The 16,330-nt window shown below is 33.5% G+C and overlaps 1 protein-coding gene across 1 annotated transcript in view; it reads right to left on the bottom strand.

Annotated features, from left to right (window-relative positions):
• EPHA6 (EPH receptor A6) overlaps nucleotides 1-16,330 on the bottom strand; it is an 884,686-nt gene that overhangs the window by 811,630 nt on the left and 56,726 nt on the right. Inside the window, exon 2 of the mRNA XM_069471955.1 lies at nucleotides 10,439-10,503. Coding sequence (XP_069328056.1) covers nucleotides 10,439-10,503 — 65 coding nt within the window. The remainder of the gene's footprint in view (nucleotides 1-10,438; nucleotides 10,504-16,330) is intronic.

Below are 16,330 nucleotides of genomic sequence, written 5' to 3'. Positions count from 1 at the left end.
TAGAAAATCTTCTGAGTCTTAAGAGACCAATATGAGAAAGCTAGATAGAGAAGGTGGGGGTTGGAATAAAAAGAGATAAAAGAGAACTATTCAGATACACAATAGCAAGGTCCTATATCCAGATACAAGAGCAAGCAAGCTACATCAAAAAACTACCAAATACATATCTTTTGAATAAAATGGAAGGTAGAGGTGACTGAAGGTCAGGGAATATCAGAAGATGAAGACAGAGATGCAGCTGCTTGTTAAATTATGGGTGGGGGTCATTAATAGGTTAGGGACATGGATATGATTAGAAGATCCCTTCTGGCAACAGGATGAGGAGTGGATTGGAAAGGTTGGGGGAGGGCTTAAGGAAAGTCCCAAAGCAGATGAACAATTTGGGACACAACCATGCCAATTTGGAGAGGAAATGATGAGAAGTCAAACTGGATGATAGAATAATAGATGCAAGTGGTGATAGACTAATTTGAAGGAGCTTTCAGAGTTGTAAAACCAACAGGATTTGGTAGTCGGTTGCGGAACATAAGAATAAATTGATCACTTAAAATAGCAATCAAATTTATAAAAATATCTAGTCTAACATTTCAACTAGTTGTTAAGAAACTTACTAATAATCTCCTAGGGTTTTCTAAGAGAATTTAGAATTCATACATGCTTGCTTTGGATTTAGAGTATACTTTTTATTCATAAATTAGACAGTTTATAAATATTTGTAATGACTCTAATTAAGACAATTAGAACTTGCTGATAAAACCAGAATCCTAATTTATTTTTTACAATATGGGAATTCATTTTAAAAGAAACTGGAAACTTCTCTTGGAAGTAGGAGACTGGAATTTAAAGCTTTGTAAGTAACTATGTAAAAAATAAACAGAAAAAAGAAAATATTATTTATATACATGAAGGAAATCTGGCTTAAAGCCTGTACCTTTGAAAAAAAAAAAATGTTTACCAGAAGACATCATCAAGACTATTCATTAAAGAACAGTAGGCATACTGGAAAAATGAATTCCATACATACTTTCCAGCTGCCCAGAAAATATAAAGCTAATTACATATTCACAGATATCAGTAACACTTCACATCTGATTTCCTAAGTCATTGTTACCTGTTTTTCTGTTACTTCTTTTCCTTACCATAGAATTAATTTCATCATTATCCAATACATCTTCCTTCAACTAGTGAAAAATTAGGCAGCAATGTATTTTCTTTGCAGAGGTTGCTATACAGAAAGGAATATTCTGAGATAGCAGAGAAGTGACACACAACACAAGTGCTAAGGTATTAAATATTTTAAAAATTGTGAACACTATAATAAACTATGTGTATTCATTCACCTGTTTCTCTGCATTGCCTGCATGCAGGGGATGTCATTTACAAATGCATGAGTTGATAAAAGAAAGCCAAACCCAGGTCATTTACAAATGCATGAGTTAATAAAAGAAAGCCAAACCCAGCAGCTCTGGATGATTCATGTTCCTGTGTTCTCCTCAGTGAAATTTTACCTTCCATGGCCTTTCCTGCTTTCTTTTCTGCTTCAAAAGAGTATCAGTGTTTCACTGCCTTCTCTTTGTTATTATTATTGTTGTTGTTATGTTTACAATCTGTGTGTACAATCTGGCAGCCTAAGTAAAAGAAATTCACTCTAAGAATACCTAAGAACTATATCTGGAGATTCAGCAACCACCTGCCAGCATCTGAGGTGCTGACTACCCAACTCTTTCCTTTTCTCGTTGCTTTTTCTCTGCATCTGCTATGTTCTCCTCTTACTACTGAATGGGTTTCCTTTAACTGCTGTTTCTCCTGCTTTCCTAGAACTTATACTTGCACATGAATTTGGTTTATCACAGCCCCTCTACTCTAACCCTTCTACATGTATCTTACAATGTATCTTTGTGGCAGAAGTTTCTGGTCGTTATTTCCCCTGGGCTCTTGAATTAGAAATCCTTAATTTCTAAAAGAGGAGTCGGATGAATTTAGCCAGTTACGGAAATCCATATGAGAGAGGTGACAGGTAGCTGGTTAGCCAATGAATTGGGTGTCTTTAGATTACATGTCCACCTTTGTCACAATAAGGTATGGTTGAAGGCATTGTGACACTAACAGTAAGCTTCTTGTTTGGACAATATACTTGGAAGACAGTTTGAGAATGACAAGCAGTCTAATATTTCTGACACAGCTATTTCTATATGATTTTTTGGACTGGGACTAGTCCATATTTTATGCTAAATTATCCTATAGTCAATAATATACATGCACAAAGACACAGTAAATTATTATATATGAGGTACAAAGAAATAAATATAATAGAGACACATTACAGGAATATTTCTTTAGTTCCTTTCTAAGCAAACAAAATATTAAAACAATCTAAATATGGGCCATATATTCTTATGACACTAACTAAACATCTGTGAATGATTAACCATCCTTAGCTTTGGAATATCCTTCTGTCCTCAAAGATGAATTAATATTTTGAGTACTTTTCAATAACTATTTATCTTTTAACACAAAATCCATGTCTTTCTACCAACTCTGTAACTAGATTAAGCATGCTCTTGATCAGCCTTATAGGTTTACACTCTCCACAGCATTAATTACAATGTCAAAAATTAATCCATGGTTATAGCTACACTGTAATGGCCAACAGTTCTGGCTTTGTAATTGAGCTGACCCTAGCTTTACTACCGCTTCCTTAAGTTAACGTCACCACAAACTTGCATAGGTTCTCAAACTTTTCTCTGGCTCATTTTTTTCATCTATAAATATGGTGCTAACAATATTTATTTCCCATAGATATTATTAAGATTAAACAATAAAATATGTAAAATGCTTAAGTGCACTTCTTATGGGAGACCCATGACACATTAATAATTTGGCTATGTGGGGCAGAAATTTACATGGTTCTTCCTGTGAAGTCAAGATACGTGGAACTAAATTTCTAAGAGCTCCTGGGAGTTCCACGGTCTACTGCTCGACGTGCACACCACAGGAAAGCACTGAAGTCTTCCTTATTGATTTGTAAGGAAGAATAGTAATAATGTCATGCAAACAAACACATAAAAGCTTGATTTACTTTTTAGATTAAATGGGCTTGAAAATGAAGCCAAATGCTCCTAATAGTGATTGAAATAAGGACAGTGAAACTTTCAGACAGTTCCATGCAAGGAAAAGAAATTAGGGAAAATTAAGTGAAATCATTATTTGTGAAACCACTTGAGCAAATGCTTCATCTAACTATATAGTATCCGTAAAAATATATGTAATAATATGTAATATATATAATTAATATGTAGTATCTGTTGAAAAGATAATATTTTGCCCAGTCCAGCACGTAAGGAGTTTAGAAGTAGCCTCACTATAACAAGTAAAAAGCTGAACAAACTGAAAAACCAACACCTCTTCCCAGTTGGAGAAATGAGGACACAGTAACACAGCCTGCAAAATTGGAGAGACTGACTTGTGGACAAGGAGAATCATAACTTAAGGAAACAGAAACCCATGAAGTAAAACCGTGGAAACCTTTCAGGGTAGGAAAGCCTAAACTATAATTGACAATTCCCGAGGCTCACCAAGAACAACTCAGAGTTAAAAACTCCAAGGCAATGCAGTCAGAGAGAGTCTCCACACTTTTGGAAATTTTATCTCCAGTAGCTCTACTATGTCTCCATAGTGAGTATCAGAGAAAATCTCCTCATGCTTCTGACCGAGGGAAGGGAAAATGAGCCACTGTGAAATAATCCAAAGTCCTCTGTTTTTCTTAACATGGCCTGCTATCAGGAGAAACTATTTTATGACAGCCCGATCGTCGGGGTTTTATCAGAGCCTAACTGACCCGTGGGAAGAGAATACCCAACTCTATCTTTAGCCTTCTATGTGGAGAGGAGAAATGCCAAAGTCAAGCCCCTCTAACCATCCTGTCCCACCTAAGCAGTGAGTGCTGAGAAGCACTGGTGAAGTTCACAGTCCAGGGTCACAAGTTCACCAAAAGACTGAGACCTAATCATAGGACAATAGAAAGTTTTCCCTCCCCCACAGCTTACCACTATAGGACTAAAGAGCTATTTACTGAAGTCCCTTTTACCCAATATAGCATGTCCACTTTCAACAAGAAATTACAGGACATACTAAAAGGCAAAAAACACACTTGAAGAGACTGAGCAAGCATCAAAACCAGAGTCAGATATGGCAGGGATGTAGGAATTATCAGAACACAAATTTAAAAAAAAAATGAATTATGCCTAGAATGCTAAGGGCTTTAATAGAAAAAGTAGACCACATGTAGGAACATATGGATAATACAAGCAGAGATGGAAATTCTAAGAAACACTACAGATGAAAAACTCTGTAACATAAATGAAGACTGCCTTTGAGGAGCCCATTAGTAAAGTAGACACAGGTAAGGAAAGAATCTCTGAATTTTATGATATAAAAATAGAAACTTCCAAAACTAAAAGGCAAAGAGAAAAAAAGACAAAAAAAAAAAAACAAAAAAAAAAAAAACCCAGAAAAGAATATCCGAGAACTGTGAGAAAATTACAAAAGGTATAGCATATGTGTAACAGGAATATCAGAAGAAAAAATGAGATCAGAACAGAAGCAATATTTAAAGTAATAATGACTGAGAATTTCCTCCAAATTAACATCTGACTCCAAACCACAGATCTTAGAATCTCAAAGAACACCAAGCAGGGTAAATGTCACAAAAACATCACCTAGGCATACTGTATTCAAACTTCTGAAAATGTTCTCATGCAAAAAAAAAAAAAAAAAAAAAATCTAATATGAAGAAAAAATCTTGAAAGCCAGAGAGATAAATCACCTTACCTACAGAGGAGCAAGATAAGAATTACATCCAACTTCTCCTCAGAAAACCATGCAAGCCAAAAAAGAATACACAGAAATATTTAAAGTGTTGAGAAACCACCAACCTAGAATTCTGTACCCTGTGAAATTATCCTTCAAAAGTAAAGGATAAATAAAGACTTTCTCAGACAAACAAAAATTAAAGGAATTTGTTGCCAGGTGACTTGCCTTACAAGAAATGTTAAAAGCAATTCTTCAGAGAGAAGGAAAATGAAATACATCAGAAACTTGGATCTAAATAAAGAAAGAGAGCGCGCAGGAGAAGGCAACATCAAAAGTCGCCCTCCGTGAACACAGGAGGCCTTCTATCCTAGATTGCCCTGTGTTCCTTTCTGCTGGCCCACAGGATCCACAGGAGTTCTCCAGGTAATTATGAGCTCACCTCTACTGACAGTTGCTTTAATGGGGACAAGCTGCTGAAAGGAGTGGTCTCAAGAAACAAAGGCTGGGTTAGCAGACTGTATTCCTTCAGCTGCAAATAAATAGAAGAGAAAGCTAGGGTACTTAACATGATCTTCTTCAAATAGACTCAGCTATCACATGGGTCTTTGTGTAGGAGGCTGTTGATTTACAGGTCGCTCTTTTAAAATATTATGTATTTTAAAGTATTCTGTCTCATTTATCTGTCCCTTCTACATTAGTAACCAGGTTTACTCTTTTCTAGAGAAGTGCTGTCAGGGAACACATTAAGCTGAGAAAACTGGCCTCCAGATTCTTCTGAGTAATTCTAATGTAGAAGCTTTTCATCTGCTGTTGCACACTTGAGTCACATCTAAGGTCAATGCATTTATCTGTTATTACCCTCAATATTTGCTTTGGCAATTCTTGGTTGTGAGGCTAACTTAGTTATATGTAATCAAAACATATGCTATATGTATCAAGCAAGGCTGAATTCACTGTTCACAGTCAAAGATCATAACTACTGTAGAAGGCTTCATATATCTTTGTATTGACCACATACCCCCAGCCACTACCTCCACTACTCAGAACAGTATTTTTCACATTGACAGTGTGCAGTGAAAGATTATATATATAAGTTTATACTTATATTATATTTGTATTTAAATGACAAAACACTCAATTTATACTTTCATTTTATTTGTTTGATAAAGGTACAAAATGTAATATTTTGGTTTTGGTTCATAAGAAAAAAATATTTGATACGTGATAAAAATGTGATTCTGTAAAAAGAAGTCTATATAGACATTTTTAGATTTTTCATGACTTTAAAATATTTACGGTTACTGCAGTACTTTTAACAATAATAACATTTATAAAATGTTTATTATGAACCAGACATTTTTAAGTTCTTTACATATATTAAATGATTTTATTTTTCCAATAATCTAATGAGATGGGTACTACCAGTATGCTCTTCCCTTTGGGCAAAGGGGGATTAAGATCTCACAGCTATAAAATGTCTTATAACATTGATATTAAGGAAATACCCATTTAGATCATTAATTGATTAATTCACAAAACCTAATATATTTATTGAAATATGAAAAAACATAATTGAAATTAACATGCTGGATATTTAGAACACTACTACTATGTTGTGAAGATTTTAAGAAGAAAAATAATATAGATGCCAATTTTGAAAACAGTAACTAAATCCATCTTTTTTTTTTGTTTGTTTGTTTGTTTTTCAGCTCATTAAGGGGGTACAAAAGATCAGGCTATATACATTGCCCATGCCTCCCCATCCCCCCGAGTCTGAGCTTCAGTTGTGTCCATTCCCTAGTGCAAAAATTATCACCAAGGTTTATATTTTTAGAAAGAACTCAAACACGTACTTGGTAGTTTTGGATAATTTAAATGTATTATAAAATGAATCAAAATGTAATACTGAAGTCTTATGATAAACTAATTCTTACTACATGAAATATAAAAATAATATAAAAATAGGAATTATGCATTAGTAGGTATTCTCTATCATAATAGATCCAATCTTTGATTTTTCATCTTTGGAACAATATTAGGAAAACATGGGCTCTAATTTAGGGAATAAAGTATCTTTCTACACAGCTTAATTGTAATCTATGCCTCTTTTATTAATAAAATATAGTTATTAGGTACACATGACTTTTATTTAGACATTCATGACATGTATTCCTATTTTCCAAACTGTGAATATGAATTTTATGTGTCAACATGAGTGGACTAAGGAATGCTCAGATAGCTGGTAAAACATTATTTCTGGATGTGTTTGTAAGGATGTATCTGGAGGAGATTAAATGCATTTGAATCAGCAGACTGAGTAAAGATGATATGCCCACCCTCATGAATGTGGATGGGCCTCATCCTAAATGTCCTCATACTAATTCACTATGTTTGATAGATATGGTCACATATCTTGTATTAGACTGCATTACTCAAGCCCTAATGATCATCTAAGCCACAGCACACACAATAATATATATATGATATTCAAAACCAATATTTGACATCTGAGAAAGACAAAGTTTTCCAATCTCTATTTGTGATTATCAAAGTAAAATGCAACCTAATATTCAATAGTGCTTTTTTCTCCTAACATTTAATTTTGTCCTAATTTTTGATTAAAGGGTACTCCACTGTAGAAAAGATATTTGATACGAATACTAGAGTACCTATATCTAAGTCCAGTACAGCTACGTAACAAAGATCTGATCCATCATGTATACATTAAAATGAGTTTTTAAAACAACTTACTGGGGCTGAGATAAGCACTATCTATATCAACTTAGTCAAATCATAAGTCTTTCACGATATGGCTTAGCCTATGATTAAAGTCTTATTTCCCACTGCATGCCTCCACTTCAGCCAAATAATTATTTCCACTGCATCCCAACACTTCAAATGATTCTCAAAATGTCTAAAACTTAATGCATACATTTAATATTTTTTTTTGTCTTTTCTCAAGCCATTCCCTTCACCTAGAAGGTACCTTGTACATTTTTTTCTAGCCCATATGTGTTTCAATCCAAGTTTTAAAAAAAAGAGTTAATATGTTACTTCTTACTCCCAATTTTCTCTGACCAGAATTAATCTTTTTTAAATTATTCTTTCATAAAACATTTCTCAAAACTACCTGAAAACACTCTCTTTGGTCTAATGATTGTGTAAAATTATCTCTGTCCTGCAAGACTCCTTGAGGGTAGAAAAATCTGTCTTAAGCACACTAACAGGGTACTTGGCACAGAGGAGCTTAAAATAGAAGTTTATTAAATTAAATTCAGGACAGTACCTAAAAGAAAATAAAGTATATTTTAAATGTTGACATAAATGAATTGACAAACGTTTCAGAAAATTAATATATTCTGTTTTAATTTCTATAAACCAAAAAAGTCATTTGCTCATTTATTCATTCTTTTTCCATAACCACTAACAAAGGATGCTTACTTCCTACTCAAATGACCTCTTTTGCGTATGTTCACAGGCGCACGGTGACTGCCTAATCCTGTAACTACATACATCAGCATGACATCACTGATGGAATGACTATTTTTAAGTAAAAAAAAAAAAAAAAATTATGGAATCATTGGTTAAATTTGTTATGTTTTATGTAGCACTTATAGGATTTCAAAAATATCTTAGTTCAATTCTTTATAGAAATACTTTTTTTTTTTTTTTTCTTAGAGAAGGGGACTCTCTGTGCTGCCCAGGCTAGAGTGCAGTGGCAATTTATAGGCATGGTCATAGCTCAATGCAGCCTAAAACACCTGGCCTCAAGCAATCCTCCTGCCTCAGCCTCTTAAGTAGCCTGGACTGCAGACACTTGCCACTGTGTCTGGCTAGAAAAAGATAGTTTTCAATGAAAGAGTTATTCCTAGGAAAGACATTATTTATAAACATACCAGATATACTTTATATCATATATTCCCAACTACACATAATCTACATTTTTTTACCCATGACATATTTGTAAAACTGACTGAATTAATGTCTGTAAAAAGGTAATTGCTAAAATGGTCATTCAAATTGGCATGACTCAAAAACTTTATACAATTTCACATAGATATAATTACAGTTGTAAACTATGAATATAAATGCTGATTTAAAACTTATAAATTGATTAACGGTTCCCATAGATCACAAATTATTTAACCTATATTGATGTCTAGATTATTTTCATTCTAGTAGCCTTTTTTTCAAAATTCTTCATCCTTACTGCCTAGTCCCTTACTTATTTTAGCCTATAAATAGCATTAAGTGAAGCTCCATCATTACCAATCTATTCCCTTCATTATAATTGAAAAAAATCTAAGTTGTCTGTTTGCTTTAAAACTTATTTATGTGATGTATACATTTTATCATTTACAAGATTACACACACACATATGTAGGAAATGTATTCTAGAAAAATTTTCATTCCTTTCTTAAAAGTAACATGATAAACATGACTTACATAAAATACTCAACAAATACAGATGTTTATTCATTTTAACAGAAATAAGATAATGAAATAAAAGTATAATTCTAGTTTAAGATATATATCTCAGAAGCAGTTTGATGAGAGCTCAAGTAGAATAAAATGAAACTTTCAGAAAAATAAGATCAGAGTATAAAGCAAAAACATCCAAAGAAATAAATAGCCTGTTACACAAAGAAAGGATGTTTTAATTCTTCATAGAATATTTTAGTCAGAAAATACATGTTTAATGAATAACTGTTAATATAAAATGTCAAATTCAAACACTAATATGTGACAGATTCTAAAAGAATAAAATATGTTTGGATCAAATTCTTTCAGATTTAAATTTGAAGATATAATAAAAGAAGCAATGTAAAAATATCAAGAATGTTAGGAATTAGAAAAATAAAATTTCTTTAGAAAAGCTAACTCAGTGTATTTGAAAACATTTGACTGCCTCTATTATTGAATATTTTGTTTAAACAGACAAAAATCTAAGTAAAACTCTTCACAAACCACCTTTGTTATTTCAGCTTAATAAGAAAACAAGAAGTAGAAATACAGTGCAATGTGAAAATGATATAAAAGATATCAAACATATAAAAAGTCAAGTACAATCATAGTTAAATGTTGGTACCTGAAAAACTATATTTTGTAAATTACACATCCTTAAAAGCCTCCAAATACAACTACTTCCAGCTAACAAAAACTTAATCACAATGTATCTTTTTGCCAAGTTCAAAAAACACATAATGCTTTAGAAAACATATTTTCTATTAAAACCAAATTAATATTTGTAAAATCCACTGATGTTATGATACTCTAACATCATGTTTGTGCACAAATACTCAATGAGCCCATCAAGTTTCACATACACAACATATATGAACTTACACATATTAATTTCTTTCTAAAATAAAATATATGGGAGGTATGCTAATGTTACTATGTGTAAACACAGCATTAAAAAACAATTGCTAATTGAGAAGAAAGCCAGGATGCTTACATATTCCCCCACTGATTACCAGTTCTAATTGTATTTTAATTTGTTCTATAGGATTTAATTCATATACCAAACTTTATAATAAATAGACTAAAAAATCCAGTGTTCCTAAATTATTATGAGACCCTAAAAACCTAACAAAGACAATATTAAAAAGATATTTAAACTTACCCCATTTAATGGATATGTTTTCCATCCTAGCTCTCCCAGCACAGTTGTTGTATCAAGCAACACAACTGAAATTAAACACATAAAAAAACTTTCATGAATTTCTCAACTAATGCAAAAATATATTAAAGTTATTTAAATCATTACTGTCAAATACTCTTACTATTATATACTGAACTACGTTTAAGTAGTTTCATTATCTACTTTTAAAATTATTTATATATTAAATATTAACATATAATAATACTAAGCATTGATAAAATCCATAGAGTAGTTACAAGGTAATCTTTTTTTTTTTTTTTTTTTTTTTTTTTTTGAGACAGAGTCTCACTCTGTTGCCCAGGCTAGAGTGAGTGCCGTGGCGTCAGCCTAGCTCACAGCAACCTCAAACTCCTGAGCTCAAGCGATCCTCCTGTCTCAGCCTCCCGAGTAGCTGGGACTACAGGCATGCGCCACCATGCCCGGCTAATTTTTTTTTTTTTATATATATATATTTTTAGCTGTCCATATAATTTCTTTCTATTTTTAGTAGAGGTGGGGTCTCGCTCTTGCTCAGGCTGGTCTCGAACTCCTGAGCTCAAACGATCCGCCCACCTCGGCCTCCCAGAGTGCTAGGATTACAGGCGTGAGCCACCGCGCCCGGCCCAAGGTAATCTTTAAATACATAGATTTGTATTTAACAATGCCAAATGAAACAAATGATTGAATAACATAATTACCAAAGTCATTTTCAATAGCAGATTTTTAAAAGTGATGAAGTAACTACCTTTGCTTTTTTCCTAAACTCTCACATGTAGTCTTTTAACACCACATTAAAAAAAGAAAAAACTATATTAAAGCAGGCTTGTATATTTTCTTTTTGTGTTATTATCAATAATTTGGACCTATATATAATCAGCAAAGTATGAAAACAAAAATAATTTTGAATAAACCTACTATCTTTAAAGCACAGACTACATTATTATTATAAATTCTATGTAGTATACTTACTGATAAGGGATGCAAAGACAAAAATATAAACCATTTGTCTTTTTCCCTGAAGAAAAGTTATTCATAATCCAGTCAAAAAGACATACAAGTAAACAAGTAATATATTCTGTTAAATTACAAAATAGAAGACTATACAACACCCTAGCAATTAAGTTGGCTAAAGTCGGGAGGGCAGGTCTGGAAGAACCTCACAATTTGAGATTTCACAATTTCACAGATGGAATCTGAGCTAGGCTAGGATAAGAAGGACTTCAATCATGAGATGAGACATAAATACTTTTTTTCTTTTAGAATACTTTTTATAAAATCACTGAGATATAACTAAATCAGTTCTCAGTCGCTGGGGTGGGGACTAGGAGTAGGGGTTATTTTGGGGAAGTGAGATGATAGAAATGATGACAGAAGACAGACGGAAATCAACTGAGGAGATATTGTGCAGTGTTTATAGCCAGTAAATATATAGTGGTCATGATTCAGCAATTCTTCACTTTTAACAATTACCTCCCCAGATGCCAGTAGTCCATGGACCACACTCAGAAACAATGTTTTGGTACCCTCGTCATTAGTTTTGGTTTTGCACTTTGTAAAGGAAGTAGATTTTTTTATTTGTAGCTTTAAAAAATGTCGTTATGAGTATGTTATTTGCCATCTGCTGTTTAGTGTGTATTCTAAGGATTCTATGGGTTTTCTTAGTTGAGTCATGGTGAAAAATTTTATTGTTATGTTTTTAAATATGAAACTATCCTTAAATTTCTCAGATAAATTTTACTTACTGCAGAATATTCTTTTAGTATTGTTAAAATCTATCAACTAAACATACATTTGTAAAACTAAGCTATAATTTTTAATTAATTATTATTGTGGAAAATTCTCAAAAATATTTTTAAAACTAGAGAAAATAGTATAATGGACCCTCAGGTACTCATCAGTCAGCTTCAATAATTACCAATTTATGGCCAATCTTGTGTCATCCACAATTTTTTACCTACTCCCCCACTGCAAGATTTCTTTGAGATAAATTCCAGTAATCATTTCATCAGTGGAAACTTAGGCATGTATTTCTAAAATAAAAACTCTTTTAATATAACTAAAATATATTAATTTCTTAATATAAACAATAATTCCTAATGCCATCAAATATCCAGTGTGCAATATTCATTATTAGGCTCAACTTATTTTAACAGTAAACCAAGACCTAAATAAATCCTGTACGTCACAGTGAGTTGGCATTCCTCTTTATGTGTTTTTTTAATCCAAATATTCCTTAACTTTTTTTCAGTTAGACTTATTGAAGTATGTTTTACTTACAACATTCACCACTTTTAAATGTACATTCCTACAAATTATGATAGCCCCTACATTCATGTAACCATGGCTACAATCAAGCTACAGAATAGTTTCATCACACCAAAAAATTTCTTGTGAACCTTCATAGGAAATCCCTTTCCTACTCCATCCTTTGGCAGCCACTAATCTGATTCCTGTCTCTATAGTTTTGTCTTGTTCTGAATGTTAAATGAATAAAACCAAATAGCATGTAAGCGTTTTTTAGCCTGGTTTATTTCACTTAGCATAATGGATTTGAGATCCATCTATGTTAATGCATGTTTCAACAGTCAGTTCCTTTTTATTACTTAAAAGTATTCCACTGTATGAAATTCCCTAGTTGATGTACATGTGGGCTATTTACAGTTAAGAATATTATATATAAAACCACTATAAACTTTCACGTATACATTTTATATGAACCTATGCTTTTCTATCTCCAGGGTAAATAGCTAGAATGAGGATTACTGGGTTTTATGGAAAAAGTTTATTTTTTTTAAGAAACTATCAAAATAAATTCCAAAATGGTTGTGAAATTTTACATTCCCAATAGCAGAATGTATGGTTTTCCCCTTCTCCACATACCAGGACTTAGTATTGTCCAGTTTTTTTTTTTTTTTTTTTTTTTTTTTTTGAGACAGAGTCTCACTTTGTTACCCAGGCTAGAGTGAGTGCCATGGCGTCAGCCTAGCTCACAGCAACCTCACACTCCTGAGCTCAAAGGATCCTCCTGTCTCAGCCTGCCAAGTAGTTGGGACTACAGGCATGCACCACCATGCCTGGCTAATTTTTTTCTATATATATTTTTTAGCTGTCCATATAATTTCTTTGTATTTTTAGTAGACATGGGGTCTCGCTCTTGCTCAGGCTGGTCTCGAACTCCTGAGCTCAAGCGATCCGCCCACCTCGGCCTCCCATAGTGCTAGGATTACAGGCGTGAGCCACCACACCCGGCCCGTCCAGTTTTTTAAAGGCACTCTAATCCAATCATGTATTGGTGGGCATTTGGGTTGTTTCCACATCTTTGCTATTGTGAATTGTGCTGCTATAAACATTCGGGTACATATGTCTTTGTTATAGAATGATCTTTTTTCCTTTGGGTATATGCCCAATAATGGGATTGCTGGATCGAATGGAAGGTCTACTTGAATCTGTTTAAGATACCTCCATAATGCTTTCCACAGGGGTTGCACTAGTTTGCAGTCCCATCAGCAGTGTATGAGTGTTCCTGTCTCTCCACATCCACACCAACATGTGTTGTTTTGGGTTTTTTTGATAAAGACCATTCTCACTGGGGTTAAGTGATATCTCATTGTGGTTTTGATTTGCATTTCTCTGATGATTAGGGATGTTGAGCATTTTTTCATATGTTTGTTAGCCATTCTTATATCTTCTTTTGAGAAGTTTCTATTCATGTTATTTGCCCACTTTTTGATAGGGTTGCTTGCTTTTTTCTTGCTGATTTTCCTGAGTTCTAAATAGATTTCTGTTATCAGTCCTTTATCTGATGTGTAGTATGCAAAAATTTTTTCCCATTCTGTAGGTGGTCTGTTTATTCTCATGACTGTTTCTTTGGCTGTGCAGAAGCTTTTTAATTTAATCATGTCCCATTCATTTATTTTTGTTGCTGCTGTGATTGCCTTGGGGGTCTTCTTCATAAATTCTTTGCCTAGGCCAATGTCTGTAAGAGTCTTTCCCACATTTTCTTCTAGAATTCTGATTGTATCACGCCTAAGGTTTAAGTCTGTTATCCACCGTGATTTGATTTTTGTGAAAGGTGAAAGCTGTGGGTCCTGTTTCAGTCTTCTACAAGTGGCTAACCAATTCTCCCAGCACCATTTATTGAATAGGGATTCTTGTCCCCATAGTATATTCTTTCCTGCTTTGTCAAAAATTAGGTGACTATATGAGGATGGTTCTATATTTGGATTTTCTGTTGTGTTCCACTGGTCTGTGTCCCTGTACTCGTGCCAGTACCAGGCTGTTTTAAGAACCATGGCCTTGTAGTATAGTTTGAGGTCTGGCAAATTAATACCTCCCATTTTGTTTTTGTTGCTTAAAATTGCTTTTGCTATACAGGGTCTTCTCTGGTTCCATACAAAGTGTATAATTATTTTCTCTACGTCTGTGAAGAATGATGTTGGCAATTTAATAGGGATTGCATTGAATCTGTAGATCACTTTGGGTAGTATAGACATTTTAACAATGTTGATTCTTCCGATCCACGAGCATGGTATATTTTTCCATCTATTTGCAAGTTCTGCTTTTTCTTTTCTCAGTGTTTGTATTAGTAAGCTGTGGTATATGTATACCATGGAGTATTACTCAGCTATAAGAAATAATGAAGATATGACATCTCTATGGTTCTCCTGGAGAGAGTTGGAACCCATTATATTAAGTGAAGTATCCCAAGAATGGAAAAACAAGCATCACATGTACTCACTAGAAAATTGGTTTCCCTGAACATCACCTAAATACACATCTGGGAACGACACCAATCGGATATCAGACTGAGGTGGGGGGTGGGGGAGGAGATGGGGGTATGCCTACACAATGAGTGCATTGCGCACCGTTTGGGGAATGGTAATGCTTGAAGGTGCTGACTCGGGAAGGGGGTTGGGGAAGGGAGGGATATATGCCTACATGATGGGTGCAACGCGCACTATCTGGGGAACAGACACGCTTGGAGCTCTGACTTGGGGGGAAAGGCGGTACATGGACAACGTATGTAACCTGCAATTCTGTATCCCCCATAACAATAAGATGAAATAAAAAAAAAAATACAAATTGAAAAAAAAATAAATAAATAAATAAAGGCACTCTAGGCAGGTGTGCAACAGTACCTCATTGTTTTAGTATACACTTTGCTTAATGACTAACCAGGTATCTTTTTTCACTATCTGAAACAGATTTACTGAAAACATAAGTTGTTTTGTACTACATTCTAGATTTTCCTAACTGATAATGAGATATTAAACATGCTCCTCCATTCCCTGTATTTTCTTTAAACTGTTAGATATATCTAGTGGCTTGATTAGATTCAGGTTCCATTTATTTTTATTTTTATAATAAGTAAGATGACTCCATTGGTGGTGTTTCCTAGACCTTATACCAGAAAATAGGAATGATATAATGTTTACTAGAGATATGTTAAAAGAACTGGGAACCAACTTGCAGAGGCTTCCACTGGCAAAACATGGATAATCTGATATACACAAGGTTAATGACTGGAAGGGATTGAAATATGCTTGAATCTATACATTCATCATAAGATATGCCTATTGCTAATTACATAGAATTTTGCAGAAGCATTGTTTTTAAAACTGGCAAATAAACTGAAAATAAAACATTTATTTTGCTTTTTCTATATGAATGACTTCTGAATAGTGAAATAGTTAATGAAAGAACATTCTTTTTATTGAAATACTCCAGTTAATAAATGAAGAAGGAATGACTGAATTAGGCTATACTATTTGCCATGCCTAATGAATATATTTAGCTAAGGCTTTCCCATAGTTGCTAAAATCACAAAAAAAATAAATAAATAAATAAAAAAGAAAGGAGACATACAGGGATAGA

This window comes from Eulemur rufifrons, chromosome 7 (genome assembly GCF_041146395.1).
Source record: "Eulemur rufifrons isolate Redbay chromosome 7, OSU_ERuf_1, whole genome shotgun sequence".
Taxonomy (NCBI): domain Eukaryota; kingdom Metazoa; phylum Chordata; class Mammalia; order Primates; family Lemuridae; genus Eulemur; species Eulemur rufifrons.
Note: the sequence above shows the minus strand (reverse complement) of the source record. Positions and strands in the feature narration are given on the sequence as shown.